Source organism: Callorhinchus milii, unplaced genomic scaffold (genome assembly GCF_018977255.1).
Source record: "Callorhinchus milii isolate IMCB2004 unplaced genomic scaffold, IMCB_Cmil_1.0 Scaffold3, whole genome shotgun sequence".
Lineage (NCBI taxonomy): Eukaryota > Metazoa > Chordata > Chondrichthyes > Chimaeriformes > Callorhinchidae > Callorhinchus > Callorhinchus milii.
The window spans coordinates 828,006-846,580 of record NW_024704744.1 but is presented as its reverse complement, the minus strand read 5'-3'; the positions used below and the strand labels follow the sequence as shown (position 1 = coordinate 846,580).

The window sequence follows — 18,575 nt, the reverse complement described above, 5'->3', positions numbered from 1 at the left end:
GCCTCCAGACACCACAGCCACCAGACACCACAGCCACCAGACACCACAGCCACCAGACACCACAGCCTCCAGACACCACAGCCACCAGACACCACAGCCTCCAGACACCACAGCCTCCAGACACCACAGCCACCAGACGCCACAGCCACCAGACACCACAGCCACCAAATAACATGGCGAGAGGAAGCTGGGGCACTGGTTATACAGACAATAAGGCAGATTATTGTTAATTCTCACTGTGTTCTTATCCACGTGCCGCTTTACCCGTATCAGGTTCAGATGCGAAAGTCAAATCCAGCAGCGATTTCAGTGAAAATCTTCAGTTTTATAATACTTAAATTTTTTGATAATCCTCGCATTTGATAAAGTGTCTCAAAGAGCTTCACACGATATACTGTAAAGTGAAACAAAAAAACAGAAGTCGCTGGGAGCACTCAGCAGGTCAGGCAGCAGCTATGGAGAAAGGAATGTGAGTCAACGTTTTGGGTCCATGATCTCTCCGTCTCTCGCTCACCTTACCCTGTGCCTCTCTCTCTCTCTCTCTCTCTCTCACACACCGTGTGCTGTACCTCTATTACACTCTCCCAGCCTCTGATGCAGGTCCAGACACACAGTGCAATCACTCTGTCAATGAGCACAATTAAAGGCACTTGAGAAAGCACAGTCTCCCGCAGCAGATATGTAGGTACAGTAGAGAGTGTGGAGTGTAGATATGGACCTGTGGATATGTGGCGTGTATCTATCTGGGTTGCAGATATGCGGTACTTGTACAAGGATATGGGATGTATCTTTGCAGTGTTCAGATATGCAGTTGGCAGACATAATAATTATCTTTGCATTTGATATAGCGCTTTATCATGTCGTCGAGACATCTCAAAGTGCTTCACAGGATATATTGCAAAGTGAATTGACTGCATTTTGTGGATGAAGAGCGCAGATGTATGGAGTGCACATAAACTGCTTTGAACTACGGTTCAGATTTGACAATGTCACTTTAGCACCACAATAGGGAAGGTTCGGGATATTTAGTGAACTGGAATCAGGAAATTAGCTCAGATATTCAACACCATTTCCTTTCCCACCGCCCGAGTGCCCTCTCCTCACACAGTTTCTCTTGTCCCATTACTATTGTTGGGTCTGGTTTAACCCCTCGAGTGCCATTCGGTATTTTTAAAAACTTGTAATAAAATAGCACACATGTAAATACAGTAACTGAGTCCCTGGGTTTTTATCTCCATTAAAAGCAGCTTCAGATGTGACAGTGCAACGTCTTTCTTCGCTCTGGATTTTATTGAAGAAATGTAATTACTTAAATAATAACTGCAACAACAACTTGCGTTTATATCGCCCCCTTCACAAGGTGGAGCATCTCAGAGAACTTAACATTGGCGGAGCCTGATGCCGAGCCAGGGGGAGGTGGCGGTAAGCACTGTCGAAGAGGAAGGTCTTCAGGCTTGATCTGAAGACGGACAAAGAGCGGGCAAGGCGGAGAGATTGAAAAGTTCCAGAGTTTCGGTGCATAGTGACTGAAAAAAACGGCCACCGATGGTGGATGCAAGGGACAAGCAGGAGGCCAGAGTCAGCTGAGTGAGGGGACAGGCAGAGAGTGAGGAGTAAGCAGAGGTAGGGAAGTGACAGAGGGTATGAAGAGTGGGGGAAAATAAAATTTTATTTCACATCAGATTAGTGGAATCCCACAGAGATGCTGTTCTAGATTGTGCGCCTCATTCAGATAAAGACTACTCCCGGGAAACCTGTATGGTAATGGTTGCAACTCATTGCTGTTGGGCTGTGCTGTACGTCTATGCTCCTCTCTGTTTATCATCAGCATCAAAGCTGTTCCCGATGTGGGAGCCCTTCCCCTCTCCGGTTCAATCACATCTTACACCAGAGACCTGGATCACCTGTACACTGTGTTGTCAATTACAGAATTACATTGATTGTAAAGCACTGTAAATGTTCATCCCAACTACTCCATTGGTGTTGTTTGTTAGGACACTAAACAGCCTTCATCTCTCTTTATCCCACACTCCTTCCCCCACTCCCACACCTGATATCCCCCCATTCTCACCCCGAAGCTCGGGTGCCCAGCCAGCAATGTAAAGCTCTTTCCCACGTGAAAGCTGCTAAATAAATGTAATTTGTATTGTCCATCTCCCTGATGTATGCATCAATTTCCTCTAAAACATACCATCGAAGCTGATGCTCCAGGACAGTGCTCCACCACCCTTTCACGCAGTGTATTCCAGACCATAACAACTCGCTGTGTAAAAATATGTCGCCTCGTCTTCCCTCTAGTTCTTTTGCCAATTATTTTAAATCTATGTGACTTGGTTACTGACCCACCTGCCAGTGGCAACATTTTCTCCCTCTTTATCAAAACCCTTCATAATTTTAAGGACCTCTATTAAATCTCCCCTCAACCTTCTCCGCTCTGAGGAGAAGAATTCCAACTCTTCTGGTCTCTCCACATTACTAAAATCCCTCACCCCAGGTACATTCTGATAAATCTCCTCTGCACCATCTCCAAGGTCTTGATATCCTTCCTAAAGTGTGATGCCCAGAATTGGACACCATACTCCAGCTGAGGCCTAACCAGTGACTTATAAAGGTTTAGCAGAACGTCTTTGCTTTTGTACTCTATGCCTCTATTCATAAAGCCAAATGTTTTTTTAATAGCTCCTTCAACCTGTCCTGCCACCTTCAAAAGCCTGTGATCCCCAGCTCTCTGCTCCCGAATCCCCTTTACCATTTACCAATCCAACTGTACCATTTATTGTATATTGTCTCTCTTCATTCTTCCTCCCAAAATGCAGCACCTCACTCTTCTCCACATAAAACTTCATCTGCCATGTGTCTGCCCATTTCACCAGTCTGTCTATGTCCTCCTGCAGTCTGCCATCCTCCTCCTCACTGTTTACCACATCCCCAAGTTTTGTGTCATCTGCAAACTTTAAAATGTTGCCCTTTATACCCAAGTCTAAGTAATTTAAGTGACCAAAAAAGAGCAGTGGACCTAATATCGACCCCTGGGAGACACCACTGTATACTTCCCTCCAGTCTGGAAAAAAAACATTCACCACTATCCTCTGCTTTTTGTCTTCCAGATAATTTTGTATCCATGCTCCCAAACTTCCTGTTAGATCTGTTACCTGATGACTTATATTGATGCCCTCGAGTTTTGGGCTCATCAACATGTGGAAACAACCTATTAACATTCACATTATCAAATGCTTTCATAATTTTAACCATCTCCATCAGGTGCCCCCTCAGTCCTTTCATTTTCTGAGAGAGAAGCTGGAACCTCCCAATCTTCCTTGATATCCACTCAGCCCTGGTCACATCCTTGTAAATCTGTACTGTCCTCTCTCTAATGCTACATCTTACCTGTGCAGGTTGCCAAGAGCCAAGGATTGGGGACCCCAGAGTGTGTGTTGGGGTCTAATCAGCTAAAACTGCATAGTTTGCCATTGATATCGCCGCCTGGCCAAGCTTTCCTGCTGATTGTCCAGCTGGGACCACCCTACCCGTTTGGGCTTTGGCTTGCAGGGTTAACAGTAGCTGGGTGGAATGACTCTGTGCCCCCAGTGACTGGTCTGCCCTTCCAGGTCCTGCCGATGATCCAGGCCGGGCTGTCATCAGCAGTGCCCTGGAATACTACTGACCTGCCTGGCTCAGGAACTAGACTGGAGACCGCCACAGAGGACTGGCTGGATTCCGACATTCAAACATGTCACCTTGGAGCCACTTCAGCTCTAAGAGACCCCACTTATTTCCACCAAGGAGGATAATCACTAGTTTGATGTTACCTGTAATAGAGCAACTAAAATCCAGGGACAGAGCACATTCCATTCCACAGAAATGTCCATGTGTGGGTGACGTACATATATGGAACTCTTGGTCTAGTTTGGATATTTTGAAGCACGCTGATGTGTCAGACACCTGGCTGGACAAAAAAATGAGGACTAATAACATTTGATGCAGTGCTTTCCATGTCTGGAGGACGTCTCAAAGCACTTCACAGGATAACACTGCAAAATGTAGTGACTGTGTGTTTGTGGGCGAACGCAGCAGCCAATTTGCATCCAGCAAAGTCCCACAAACAGCCATGGAGTGGGTGAGTCATTTTTATTCGGGGGATTGTTGGCCATGACACGGTGGTGGGGGAAAGAGGAAGCGGGCAGAGGGCCTGGATGGGTGACGCCCAAAATCCTGTGTTCCTGTTGTAACACGCTCAGCACTTGATCAAAACGGTGCTTTCACCTCCTCAAAGCAGATGCACACACATCTTGTCCCGGCTTTGTTTTGTTCAGATGTTTGTGTTCTGCTCATTTCACGTCAGACAAGAAGTTGGTTTACTGAGCTCAGAGTTCGGTGCGGGAGGGGGTGGGGGTGGGAACACCAGCTCAGCTTTGATCTGAAACCTAAACCACAGCACGAATGACACCCGGCAGTGTCCCACACCAGCCTCCGCACACAGCACCTCTCCTGCTCGGGGTGGGCTATGTTGTGGGAGTGTTGTGCTTTGGATGAGATGTTAAGCCGAGGTCCCGGGTACCTGTTCACTTCGATGTTATAGATTCCGCGGCACTGTGTGAAAAGAGAAGGGGGGTTCTCTCTCCCGCTGTCCTGGTGACAACTGTTCAGATAAAATTGACCAGATGAAATTGTTAATTTACTTAATGTCTGTGGGACATTGCTGTGCGCAAATACATATCCCCGGAAACCAATCCACAAATCGATTTAACAACCGGGTTCCTCCTTGTTGCTGTGTAAGCGGTGGTGTGGAGTAAGGAAACTTGTCTAAGGTTTGGCCCTGCCCGGGAATCGAACACGGGTCCTTTTGCCTGCGAGGTGAGCACGGTAACCACTACACTACAGGACTCCACTAAAGTGGAGGAGAGAGGAAGAGACAATCTAATCTGTCGCATACAGAGAGCAGTTCAGGGAGGATGAAGGGCTTAGATATCTATTTATAGTGAACGCTGGGAATCATCACTGCAGTAAATTGATGGATAATATCCCAAAAGGTTGCAAACAGCCAGAATGTGGTCAGGGAGCGCGCAGTGAGCTGCTGACTGTCATCTGTCACCACTGAACTATTATCCTCTGAAAAACTCTCCCATCTGTTCCATTTCTGACTGTTTCTGATCCCGATTATGAGTGAGAAAACACATCCACCCAAACTTTAGGAGGATGCGCAAAGAGCAGTGAGGCTGATCCCAGTGTTAGAGACAGAGGAGAGCAGTGAGGCTGATCCCAGTGTTAGAGACAGAGGAGAGCAGTGAGGCTGATCCCAGTGTTAGAGGCAGAGGAGACAGTGAGGCTGATCCCAGTGTTAGAGACAGAGGAGAGCAGTGAGGCTGATCCCAGTGTTAGAGACAGAGGAGAGCAGTGAGGCTGATCCCAGTGTTAGAGACAGAGGAGAGCAGTGAGGCTGATCCCAGTGTTAGAGACAGAGGAGAGCAGTGAGGCTGATCCCAGTGTTAGAGACAGAGGAGAGCAGTGAGGCTGATCCCAGTGTTAGAGACAGAGGTTCAGTCTATTGCACTGACAACTGAATCCAAACTGGTATCCTCACCTGTACTGAACTCTGCCCCCATCACACCAGTCCTCTCTGGGCTCCATTTGCTCTGTCGCAGAACAGATCAATTTCAAGATCCTCACTCTCATGTACAAATCCCTTCACGGCTTGGCTCCTCCCTGCCTTTCCAGCCTTACTCCTCAACCCATGACCCGCTGCTCTCCGCTCGTCTGGCTCCAGTGTCCTGCTTGTCCCTTGTGTCCTCTGCTCCACCATTGGCAGCCGTGCTTTCACACACTACGCCTCGAAACTCTGGAACTCTCCCTCAACCCCCTCCTTCCCCATTTTCAGATCAGACATGAAGACCTTCCTCTTTGACCGGTGCTGATGGTCTCCTCCCCCTCGGCTGGGTGAGTGCTCCGCCAATCCCTCCGAGACGCTGCACGGTGTGAAGGGCTGCGTTGTTGTTGCATTCACATTGAGAAAAAAAAACTCCCCAAAATGTTGTAAATAAAACCCAAAGTTTAATACTTTTGGGGGGGGAAAAAAAACCTGTTGTAATGTAGCTGATCACACAGTGGCTCCTGATCGCCTGACCTGCTCCCCGGCCTCCGAATGGTTACCTCTGCACGGGGAGGGTGGGGGGGACAGTCAGTCACTGAGCTCCTCTGTAAAGTGCTGCTCGACTCCCTCCCGATCAAGGTGTCTGTGAGATGTGTCTCTGGTGCTCTCAGCCGGGGTCAGTCATGGGTTTTGGCAATTGGGGAACATCCACCTCCCATCTCGTTGTGTTGTCCCATCTTTTATTCTCGCCTCCCTCCCCAACCCTCTTCCCCCCCCACCACCCCCACACACACCTTTCACACTCACCCCCGAGCTTCCTGTCTGGCAACCGTTGACGTTTTGGGGATGGGTTTACAGATATTCCTCTCTTCTTCTCTCTCATTCACTCTCTCGCATTTTCTCTTTCTCTCTCGTTCTTTCTCTCGTTTTCTCCGTCATCCGTTTTCTCTTTCTTTCATTCTCTTTTGTGCTCATTCGCTCTTTAATTCTCTTTCTCTCTCATTCTTGTTTTCTCTCTCATTTTGTTTGTTCTCTTTCTCATTCTCTCTCTCTCGTTCTCTCTCTCACACCGCACCGTTTGCCTCCGCTTACAGGCATCACAAAGTATGAATTAAATATGAGCAGCGAGATGGAGGCTGGTTAGAAGATGAGGTGAACATAAAAGTGAGCGAGTGGGGGTGGTGGGGGGAGAGGGAGAAGAATGGGGGAGGAGAATGGGGTGAATGCAGTGTTTTTACCCTCTTCCCCCCTGACTCATAAAGTTTTGGCAACGAATTGTCCAGTATGTGCGAGTGAGAGCCCACCTCCCTCATGTGTGGGTGCGCTCTCTCGCTCCCTCTCTCTCTCTCTCTCTCTCACTCTCCTCCTCAGATGAACTTGAAGCACTTGGTCTTGTCGTGAGGCAGTCGGGTTTTGAAGAGCACTGAGTCCACGCGGAACTGTGTGTAGAGCAGCGGCATGTAGCCGTACACCTTCACAAAGAAGTTGATACACTTGTGACGCTCGTGAAAGTGAGAGTCATCGTGAGACAGAGCCTGTGGGCAGCCCGGGCAGCGGAACGTCCAGCGAGACGTCACCTGGGAGGCAGAGAGAGAGAGAGAGGGGTATCACTGTCAATATCAGACTATATAGAGGTCTCACTGTTAATATCAGACTATATAGAGGTGCTCACTGTTAATATCAGACTATATAGAGGTGTCACTGTTAATATCAGACTATATAGAGGTTCTCACTGTTAATATCAGACTATATAGAGGTCTCACTGTTAATATCAGACTATATAGAGGTTCTCACTGTTAATATCAGACTATATAGAGGTCTCACTGTTAATATCAGACTATATAGAGGTTCTCACTGTTAATATCAGACTATATAGAGGCTCTCACTGTTAATATCAGACTATATAGAGGTTCTCACTGTTAATATCAGACTATATAGAGGTGCTCACTGTTAATATCAGACTATATAGAGGTTCTCACTGTTAATATCAGACTATATAGAGGTCTCACTGTTAATATCAGACTATATAGAGGTTCTCACTGTTAATATCAGACTATATAGAGGTTCTCACTGTTAATATCAGACTATATAGAGGTCCTCACTGTTAATATCAGACTATATAGAGGTGTCACTGTTAATATCAGACTATATAGAGGTCTCACTGTTAATATCAGACTATATAGAGGTTCTCACTGTTAATATCAGACTATATAGAGGTGCTCACTGTTAATATCAAGACTATATAGAGGTGCTCACTAATAATATCAGACTATATAGGTGTCACTGTTAATATCAGACTATATAGAGGTGCTCACTGTTAATATCAGACTATATAGAGGTTCTCACTGTTAATATCAGACTATATAGAGGTGCTCACTAATAATATCAGACTATATAGATGTGTCACTGTTAATATCAGACTATATAGAGGTGCTCACTGTTAATATCAGACTATATAGAGGTGTCACTGTTAATATCAGACTATATAGAGGTGTCACTGTTAATATCAGACTATATAGAGGTGCTCACTGTTAATATCAGACTATATAGAGGTGCTCACTGTTAATATCAGACTATATAGAGGTGTCACTGTTAATATCAGACTATATAGAGGTGTCACTGTTAATATCAGACTATATAGAGGTGCTCACTGTTAATATCAGACTATATAGAGGTGCTCACTGTTAATATCAGACTATATAGAGGTGTCACTGTTAATATCAGACTATATAGAGGTGTTCACTGTTAATATCAGACTATATAGAGGTGCTCACTGTTAATATCAGACTATATAGAGGTTCTCACCGTTAATATCAGACTATATAGAAATGTCACTGTTGATATAGGGAGCTCATTGCTGTATAAAGAATTGCTTGAGTTTTAACCAACTAAAACAACAACAATTTACACAGCGCCTTTCCCATCAAGAGGACGTACCAAGGCGCTGGACAGTCGGGGATTTGGACGTGAGCTGGGGGTTGGGATCAGGAGGAGTCTAGGGCAGGGAGGGTAGGAGGGTGACCGAAGGTGAGGTTGAAGAGGGACTTGAAGACGGAGGGAGCCAGGCAAAGCGGGTGGGGGGATCCAGGCAAAGGGACTGTGAGATGGAGTTCCAAAGGGTAGGGGCAGAGTAAAACAGCACAAGCTTTGTACTGCTGGTTCAGCCAAGACCAACTGGACCTTTGGCTTGCAAGGATTAACAGGATCTGAATGGGAAAAATCGCAACCTGGAAGAGGAGCTCCACCACTGGTGCTAACACCCGGTGTTTTATTGTGTGAGGGGCCGGGCTGTGCCGTGATCACAGTCACCTTGATGGGGGGCTTCCTGGTGATGTGGGAGACGAGGAAGTTCATGGCGATGTCCTCACAGTTGATGTACTCGTCCACCATGTCGCGGATGGCCTGGGGCATGACGTAGGAGTACAGGTAGGCGTAATACTACAGAGAGCAGAAAGACAGTCACACACACAGCATAGAGCACAACCCCACCCAGCACCACAGCCACTCCATCCCAATGCACACAATCTTAAAATAAACCCCGAAAACACTCTCTGGGTTCCCCAAGCCTCAGCTCTCACCAGCCTGCGCCTAATACGCTCTGGGATTAGGTAATCAGGATGTGTCCCTCCAAAGAGAGAGGGTGCACATTACATTCTCAATACACAGGGAAATTTTCATGTGTCGGTGGTGTTATGTAAGTGGCAACAACAACAATGAATGACTTCAGGAGCACGTCCCAGGGTGCTGGACAGTTAAGAGTTTGCACCCGAGATGGGGATTGGAATTATGAGGGGTGTAGTATAGGGGGAATGGGGGTGGGAATGTGGCAGAAGGCACAATCGAAGAGGAAGGTCTTGAGACAGATCTTGAAGGAGGTAAGGGAGGCGGCTAGGTGGAGAGGGTGGGGGCAGAGAGGCTGGAGGCCTGACCGGCGATGTTGAAGCGGGCAGGATGGGGGATGTAGATCAGGCAGAATGGAGAGAGACACAGGTTGTTAAGTGGTCAGAGTGACAAGTGGGGAGGCACGACCATGGAGAGCTTTAAAAGTGAGGACAAGTATCTTAAACTCAGTCTGTGTTGTACACTGTAAAGCACAGTGACCAGAAGTCAAAGACTCTCAAAACCTTGCGACTCGGAGGCAGGGAAACCAATGAGGAGCTGATGATTGTCACTAGAATAAAAGACAACAGGAACGCTTGGTAATGAACCCCCTCCCCACCCACCACTTGACGGGGTCTCCAAACCTTGTGGAAGAAGGCGGCTCCTGTCAGTACCATGGAGAGCTCACAGGAATAATTGGAGTTGTAGAGCCACGACTGGTGGTTCATGTCCCAGGCGTGGTATCTGCCCGGAAACCCCACGATTCGGTCCCTGGCCTCGCGCCACACTCTGGGGGGGCAATTCATAACAATAGGAATTAATCATTTGATATCACAACAACAACTTGCATTTACATAGCGCCCCTCACCTTGGGTAGTATCCCAGAGCACTTGACACTAAGCCGGGGGGGTGACGGGGGGGGGTCGAAGAGGAAGGACGTCAGGCACGACCTGAAGATGGAGAAGGAAGGGGCAAAGTGGAGGGATACGGGAAGAGTGTTCCAGAGTTTAGCGGGTGGGGTAGTGGGTGAAAGCAAATCACCAATGGTTGAATGGAGGGCACGAGGGACAAGCAGGAGGCCAGAGCCAGTCGAACAGAGGCAGTGGGTTGGGGGGTAAGCAGGTTGGAGGGGTAGTGAGGTGCCAGGGCATGAAGGGATTTGAAGACAAGTGTGAGGATCTTTAAATCGATCCGTTCGGTGATAGGGGAGGGGAGAAACCTTAGGCAAGTTTCCTTACTCTGTTTACGTAGCAGTAAGCAGGAACCTGGTTGTTAGTCGATTGCCAGATCGCTTTCCAGGGGTAATAATCCCTCCCAAAAAAATGTGGTCATTCAATCTATAACTATTTGTGGGACACTGTTATTTACAATTGGCTACCGCTTTTCACCCACAAAATACACAGTATATTCTGTGAAAAGATGTCTCAACTACATGATAAGGCGCTATATCAAGTCCAAGGATTATTATTATTATAAATTATAGATGTAAAAAACAGCTGGTATGAACATCAACCAGCAAAAGTGACATCAAAAAATAACATCACTATAATCTGGGATTTACGAGTACATACAGCCAGAACAGTAATCTGTAACAAAACAGATATTATCATTAAGACCCAACTAGATTGTGTACGTAGTATTATAGATGTGGCTATTCCAAGGGATTAATTACAATGTAAAAACTAGAGAAGATCAGGAAATATAGCAATCTACAAACTGAATGTGGGCGAACGTGACAGTATTAAACTTGGTTATTATAATGATCGGTGTAACTGGGGCTGTTAATGAGATTATTCAGAAATAGCGGACAAAATACCTGGTGAACAAAATATCAACCTGCAAAACGTAGCTAGTTTAGGAAGCTCAGACACAGTAAGAAAAGTAATGTCCATTTATATGTAATGTGGCAGTGTTATTGGTCACTGAAAACCACTCATAAATTACAACCACAGAGTGATTTAAACTGTAATAACATGATAATAATAATAATAATCATCTTTGCATTTGATACAGCACCTTATCACATTGAGATATCTCAAAACACGTCACAGGATTCTTACTGAAACGTACCACATAGTGACTGTGTGTTTTGTGGGTGAACACAACAATCAGTCTGCGCATCGCAGTGTCCCCCAACCAGCCAGGAAGTGACTGACTGATTTTTTTGGCGGGGGTGAGGGGGACGTCAGCTGAATAATCCCAGATTGTCAGGACAGGCCAGACATTCTCTCTTTGAACAGGCCGCAGGATCTTTAAAGTCCACCTGACCAGGCAGACGGATTTAAGGTCTTATCTGATCCCTATCGGGTAATAATAATCCTAGACAAGCAGTGGGAAAGCTTGTCAAACAGTGATACCAATGGCAAGCTATGTGGGTTTAGGTGGTTAGGCTCCAGCAGTCACCCCAATTCATACTCTGTAGTTCCCAAACCTTGGCTCTCGCCGACCTGCCTAATACTCTCCGGAATTAGGTAAACAGGATGTGTCCTTCAAGGGAAAGAGTGCGCATTCCACTCCTATAATCTCTCTGGGATTTCCATGTGTAGGTGGCAGTATATATGTGGAACTCTCAGTCCAAATTGGATACTTAAGCACGGTGACGGGTTTCCGCACTAGGCTGACCCAAAACTATATTTCTAATAGCATCACACGGTCTTTAACATCCACCTGAACTGGGGAATTGGGCATCAGTTTCCACATTGCATCTGAAGGACGGCTCCTCCGACAATGCAGCGTTCCAGAGAGCAGGGCAGAACGGGTTAAAGCTCGCTCACTGATGGTGGGGATGTGTTGTATGGGGGTTGTGAAGGAGGCCATGTTTGATAAGCGAAGGGAGTGGGTGGGTTGGCAGGAGGTTTGTGACTGTGGGGGGGGGGGAGACTGTGGAGGAATTTAAAAGTGAGAACGAGAATTCTCTGGGGGTTGGGGAGTCAGTGGAGCCGGGGGAAGATGTGACAGGATCACGGAGCCTGGTGTGGGAGAGGACACAAGCTGCAAAATTTTGGATGGTTTTCAGCTTATGGAGGGCAGAGCCAGACTTATTTGCTCTCTGGGGGAGGGGAGGACAACAGCAACCAGGAAGTGCTCACCGGAAGCCAAACATGATCTCGTCATGGCGGAGGTGGGCGTCGTCATCGATGGACAGAATGGCCTCGGTCTCGATGACATCCCAGGGCAGGAAGCGGTTGTTCAGGCTGTTCTTCTCAGTGTGAACCACCTGGCGGGGAAACAACAACAACAGTGACCCAGAGTGGGAGTCGAGACCTGCTCCTCACAAACTGCCCTACATTCATCCCCGACCCCCCACACACTGACCCCCCCCCCCACACACTGACCCCCCCCCCCACACACTGACCCCCCCCACACACTGACCCCCCCCCCACACACTGACACACCCCCACACACTGACCCCCCCCCACACACTGACACACCCCCACACACTGCCCCCCCCACACACTGAGCCCCCCCACACTGACCCCCCCCCCCCACACACACTGACCCCCCCCACACACTGACACACTCCACACACTGACAACCCCCCCACACACTGACCCCCCACACACTGACCCCCCCACACACTGACCCCCCCCACACACTGGACCCCCCCCACACACTGACCCCCCCCACACACTGACACACCCCCACACAGACACACCCCCACACACACTGACCACCCCCCCACACACACTGACCACCCCCCCACACACACTGACCACCCCCCACACACTGACACCCCCCACACACACTGACCCCACCCCCCCCCACACACACACACTGAACCACCCCACACACACTGCCCCCACACACACCGACACCCCCACCACACACACACTGAACCCACCCCACACACATTGACACCCCCCACACACACACTGACACCCCCCCCACACACACTGACCCCCCCCACACACACTGATCCCCCCCACACACACTGACCTCCCCCCACACACACTACCCCCACCCACACATACACACTGACCCCCTCCCACCCCCACACACACACACATACTGACCACCCCCAACCCCCCCCCCAACACACACACACACACACACTGACTACAAAGCTCCCACATCGAAATCTAACATACCAATTCTTTCCATTATTTCAAATACCTCAATTGAATCTTAACCTTGACTTCCTCTTTACTGAGGACTTAACCCGAGTCTACACGGCCTCTCACTACAACAACAATCACTAGGATTTATATAGCGTCCTCCACGCCGGACAGAGCGCTTAAACACCCTCTAAGGCTGGGATACCTTCAACACAGAGGTCTGCCACTAAAGGAGGTTTGTACCCATCACACCAGTCCTTGCCAGGCTCCACTGGCTCTCTATCACTGAACGGATCAATTTCAAGATCCTCTCACTCGTCTATAAATCCCTTGACCCCCTGGCACCTCCCGACTGCTCTGATCTTCTTGCTCCCTCATCATCCACCGCCTCCGCTCTGCTTGCTCTGGCCTCATGTTTGTCCCTTGTCCTCTCCGCTCCACCATCAGTCACTACCCTCAAAAACTCTGCGACTCCCTCCGTCGATCTCCGAGTTGCCCCTCCTTCCCCCTTTTCAGATCACACCCGAAGGCCTTCCTCTTTGATCGTGCTTATGGTCAACGCCCCCTTCTCCCCGGCGTGGCGTTGGGCTCCGCCACTGTTAAGCGCTCTAAGACGCTGCCCTGCATGAAGGGCGCTATAAAAGCAAGTTGTTGTTGTCTGACTGGATTAACCAGAGGAAATAATAATTTTGTTTATGACACAGTAACGATAAAATCAAAACAACTCATAGCACTTCACGGGGAATTGTCGTGAGTGTATTTGGTCACCAAGAGTAGTTTGACCACAGCATTGTCCCACACACAGCCGCGGAGTGAGTGATTCATTTTATTTGGGAGATTGTTGCTCTAACCACTACATTATGGGATTCTCATCTGAAGGATGGCACCTCTGACAATGCAGTGACCCTCCACTCCCCCCAGCATTGTGCTGGAATGTCAGCCTGAACTGTGGGCTCCCTGTGTGCTTGAACCCATGAGCTTCTGATGAGGTGAGAGTGCGGGTGACTGCGCCAGGCTGGGACCTGGTTGTTGAAATCTACAGGTTACATCCTTACCACGATGGGGACTCCTATGTCAGGCCACAAGAGGTCTTCGGAGGGTGATTTGGGGGAGTTCCACACCACCAGGACCTTGTTTAAGTAGGGAAGTCCATTCAGTCTCTCCAGGGAGTTCATGAGGACTTCCTCTCGTTCGTAGGTCAGCATGACCACAGTGAACTGTTCCCTGGGAACGTTCCCTCCCAGCGCTGCCTGGAATTCCCTCCCGGAGCCTCCAGCCCCCGCCCCGATGGGCCTGAACCCTGTGCCGGAGCCCAGGAACTTGGCCTCGGAGGGCAGCACTGGGTCGAAGGGGGTGTGGGGGAAGAGGTGGAAGGGCCCCGGGGCTCTGTTCCAGGTCCTGTACATGTCGAGGACGGTGACGGTGAAGTTCCTCAGGTATTTGGGGGAGGCGTAGGGCGGCTCCGTCTCCACCGGCCCCAGGTCCAGGTCCCCGGTGTCGGCCATGTTGGGGTCGGTGCCCGCAGCTTTGCCCGACTTGTGTGGGATCTCGCTGGACCTCTCCTCGGCGATGGGGGCGGCCGGGATCTGCAGCCTGGTCCTCACCGTGGCCAGGACGGTGTTGAGGACGCTGTCGGAGGTGGAGAAGTAGGTCTCCCACAGGAAGCGGCCCTGACGTCTCATGTTCAGGAGGTCGTTGTCAGAGAGGCTCCTCAGCAGGAAGTGAAGCTCAGTGATGCGCGGTTTGGGCACCACCAGCGCGGCCTCACTCCACCGCACGGTGTCTTGATAGGGCAGTTCAGCGTGCTCGCCCAGCACCACAGGGATAGCACCCGCCTCCAACGCCTCAAACAGCCTGAAGGCACAGCCCGCGGAAGCCAGCAGCCTGCTGTCGCCCGGGGTGACGATCAGCACGAAGGTGGACAGTTTCAGCAGCTCCAGCCGGTGGTCTCGCTCCCCGCACAGCGCCCACTCGGTGGGCAGGCTGGGACGTGCGGGGCTCTTGCAGGTGAACTCCACCAGCACCAGGTCCAGCTTACTGTCCTGCACGGCCTTCAGCGTGGCGATGATCCTGTCGTCATAGTCCGCAGGCGCGTTGCCCTCCATCTCCTCCTCGAATGACCGGGCCTCCTGTAGGCTGGAGCGCAGCGACTCGATCTTCTCCCCCTGCAGAGAAACAGCAACCAGATCAGGTCAGCTATAACAAGCTTCAGTACAGCTCCCAGCGCGGGTCAGCCCACACCACGGACATCAGCCACACGTCCTGCACAGAGGACATGGGACGTGACATCCACAGCACTTCCTGCATAAATGCACATCAATGACATCAGTGGCTCTTCAAATGCAGAACACACTGTAAGTCAACCTCAGGGAAAATCCCGAGACTCTGCCTCGACCGCCCTGTGTTAACCGTCCTCGCAAACCGCCCGCCCTCACACGCAAAACACCGCCCGCCCTCACGGGCAAACACACCACCCGCTATAACAGGCAAACACACCGCCCGCCCTCACAGGCAAACACACCGCCCGCCCTCACAGGCAAACACACCGCCCGCCCTCACAGGCAAACACACCGCCCGCCCACTCCGTGGCTTCTGGCACCTGGAAGCTGAAGAGATATTTCCTCTTGACAGGAACCTGCGGTGGGATCTCCAGGAAGTTGGGCTCGGACATGGCGTGGACGAGAGGAGAGGCCACCACGTCAAATCCGGGCCTGTACTGAGCCTGGTAGAAGGTGGACTGTGCTACCATGGCTCTGCCCGTGCTGACGTTATACAGCAGGTTCTGGGTCTGTGAGCGCTTGGACAGGTTCAGGAGGATGTGGTTGCGTCCGTCCGCTCTCCAGTACGGCAACGAGTGCAGCTGCTTCTCCAGCTCGCCAGGCGTCATCGAGGTGGCTTCCAGCAGTTCCCCCACCAACACCACGTACACACAGGCTATCTCAGCATTGTCCGTCACATAGGCATTAGTCTGTACACTGGCCTGGGGTCAGAGACCAACAGCAACATTAATACATATATCATATTAATAATAACAATCCTTGCCTTCAATATAGCACCTCATCACGTCAGTTTCAGCCACAATACAGTCAATACAGATTATTAATTGTATTATTAAATATTATTAATTGTACTCTTGCCTGGAGTCAGGGAATAAGAGGAACATTATTAAATAATAAATAATTATATTAATATTATTCATCCCTATAAATCTAGCCCCCACCACAGCCCCCTTGATTTACCTGCAAGGCCTGCCTGAGGGCGGGGTCGATGGCGGGGGTGAGGGGGTTCTGCTCAGGGGAGTAGACGTAGACGGGAAAGGCGGAGGTCAAGGGGCAGCGAGAGTAATCGAAGCAGGTGTGGAGGCGGCAGGAGGCGGGGTTCCGGGGTGGGGGCATGTCCACCTCGTCCTTGGCCGGGAGCAGCCGGACGGGGAGTGAGAGGCGAGGCTGGTTCTGGGCTACCAGCTCCTTGTAGGAATGCTCGGTCTGGCTGATGACGTTCTTGAGCTGGAGCAGGTCTTGTTTGGCGTTCTCGATGCTCTTCTTACAGGAGTCGATCTTGGTGTTGAGCCGTGCGATCTCGCTGTTCAGCTCCTGTCTCTTGGCCTCCAGCTGGAGCAGCTCCTCGCTCACCGACTCCCGGATGCGGCACAGGTCGTGGACGTGCCTGACCTCGCACAGCGACCCCCCGGCTCGAGCCTCGAAGATACGGGGTCCAGCCTCGTCCAGCCCCCCGTCAATAGTGGTCAGGTAATAGTGGGCGATCAGCGGGAAAAAAACCAGGATGATGAACAGCGTGAAGCTGAGCCATGTCAGCCGGATGCGGTTGGACCATCTCAGCATACACGGCTGCCCTCCATTCCCAACACCTCCGTTACGCAGCATGATACAGACCATGAGGTTAGACACCCGGGGGATGAGGGAGAGAGAGAGGGGGGGAGAGAGAGGGATATTGAATGGAAGATACAGAATTGGAATGAATGTAGGAGAGAGTGGGATGGAGAAGAGTGAGATGGAGGAGAGTGGGATGGATGGAGAGAAGAATGGAGGGCTGGAGGAGAGGGATGGATGGAGAGAGGGATAGAGGGCTGGAAGAGAGAGGGATGGATGGAGAGAGGGATGGAGGAATGGAAGGAGGAACAAAGACTAACGTGTATAAGTAGATGGTATATAAACACCAAAAAAAGGGAAGAAAAAAAATTCCCGCTGGGAATCAGGTGAGCTCAGTATCCATGGCAACCAAATGTCCCATTATATTCGAGGGTCCAAAGGTTTAACATATTCTGCTTTTCCTTCTTTCCGGCCTCTCGCCTCGAGGTCGGGAGTAAACGTGCATCAGGGCCAGTAGAACGGGAATTTCATCTTCAACCCAACAGCTCCCTCCCCTCCTCCCTCCACTGCGGAGCGAGGTTAAAGGTCGCTCGCTAACACCGTTGCCATGATGAAGGGCGTCCTCGTGGGGTGGGTGGGTTCTCAGGCTGCAGTCCTCCTGCTCCCCGCCATCGGGCTCCCTCAGCGTCCCAAGGCCACCTCACCCACCATCATGGCGGCCAGCGGGGAGGGGCTGGCGTCAGCGTTAGACAGTCCAGCCGTCTGTCACCGGATGGTCACAGCCTGAGCTCAATCCAACAGCGGCCACACCTTGAGACACACAGACAGGGGACAGTTAGTTACTTGGTCAAGTTGAGCTAAGTGTAGTGACTGTGCTTTTTTCTGGTCGGCCTGGTGTCCGACACAAGTGGAAACCCTGGAGGAGAGGAGAGGGATGGAGGAGAGAGAGATGGAGGGATGGAGGGAAGAACAGAGACTAACGTGTATAACTATATGGCATACAAAGTATTAAGAGTCTCCAACCCAAGCTGAGAATTCCACGCATCCCACCCACACATGGAAATCCCAGAGGTAGAGTTGGAATGGAATGCACTCTCTCTCTCTCTGGAGGGACACATCCTGCTTACCTCATTCCGGAAAGTATTAGGCGCAGGAGCCGGGAGGAAAGAGTACATGTGTATACGTTGGGGTTTGCAACTCGGGTGTTTAGTGGACGAAAAGCGACAGCCAATTTGCGCCCAGCAACGTCTCACAAACAGCCATAAAGTGAGTGACTGGTTTTATTTAAGGGAGATTGTTGGTTAGGCATTGGGAGAGAGAGAGAGTCTGTTTTGGCTGAGTGACTGACTGCCTGGAGATAAAATGTGGGAACTCCCCTCCCCTTTACCACTCTGACTATCTGATATCCCATGTCTCACCCTGTTGTTCAGGGAGAGGAAATGGACGACAAACATCATCAGCCAACTTCTGGCAATTTAAACAAAATACATCAAGTTAATTCAT

At 50.1% G+C, this 18,575-nt stretch overlaps 1 protein-coding gene across 1 annotated transcript; it reads right to left on the bottom strand.

Annotated features, from left to right (window-relative positions):
• Positions 1-6,607: 6,607 nt before the first annotated feature.
• Positions 6,608-17,149, bottom strand: LOC121848587 (exostosin-like 3). The gene is made up of 7 exons (XM_042333666.1): positions 16,482-17,149; positions 15,842-16,222; positions 14,298-15,407; positions 12,277-12,404; positions 9,832-9,976; positions 8,897-9,025; positions 6,608-7,164 (listed from the first exon to the last, which is right to left on the bottom strand). The coding sequence occupies exons 1-7, from the start codon at positions 17,136-17,138 to the stop codon at positions 6,955-6,957; spliced, it is 2,760 nt and encodes a 919-aa protein (XP_042189600.1). The 5' UTR covers positions 17,139-17,149; the 3' UTR covers positions 6,608-6,954.
• Between the last annotated feature and the right edge of the window lie 1,426 nt (positions 17,150-18,575).

Coding starts and splice junctions, on each gene's coding strand:
- LOC121848587 (XM_042333666.1), bottom strand. CDS start 17,138: ATGGTCTGTATCATGCTGCGTAACGGAGGTGTTGGGAATGGAGGGCAG. Junction 15,408..15,841: donor AATATCTCTTCAGCTTCCAG/GTGCCAGAAGCC, acceptor GTTTCTCTGCAG/GGGGAGAAGATCGAGTCGCT. Junction 7,165..8,896: donor CCAGGAAGCCCCCCATCAAG/GTGACTGTGATC, acceptor TCTGCCTCCCAG/GTGACGTCTCGCTGGACGTT.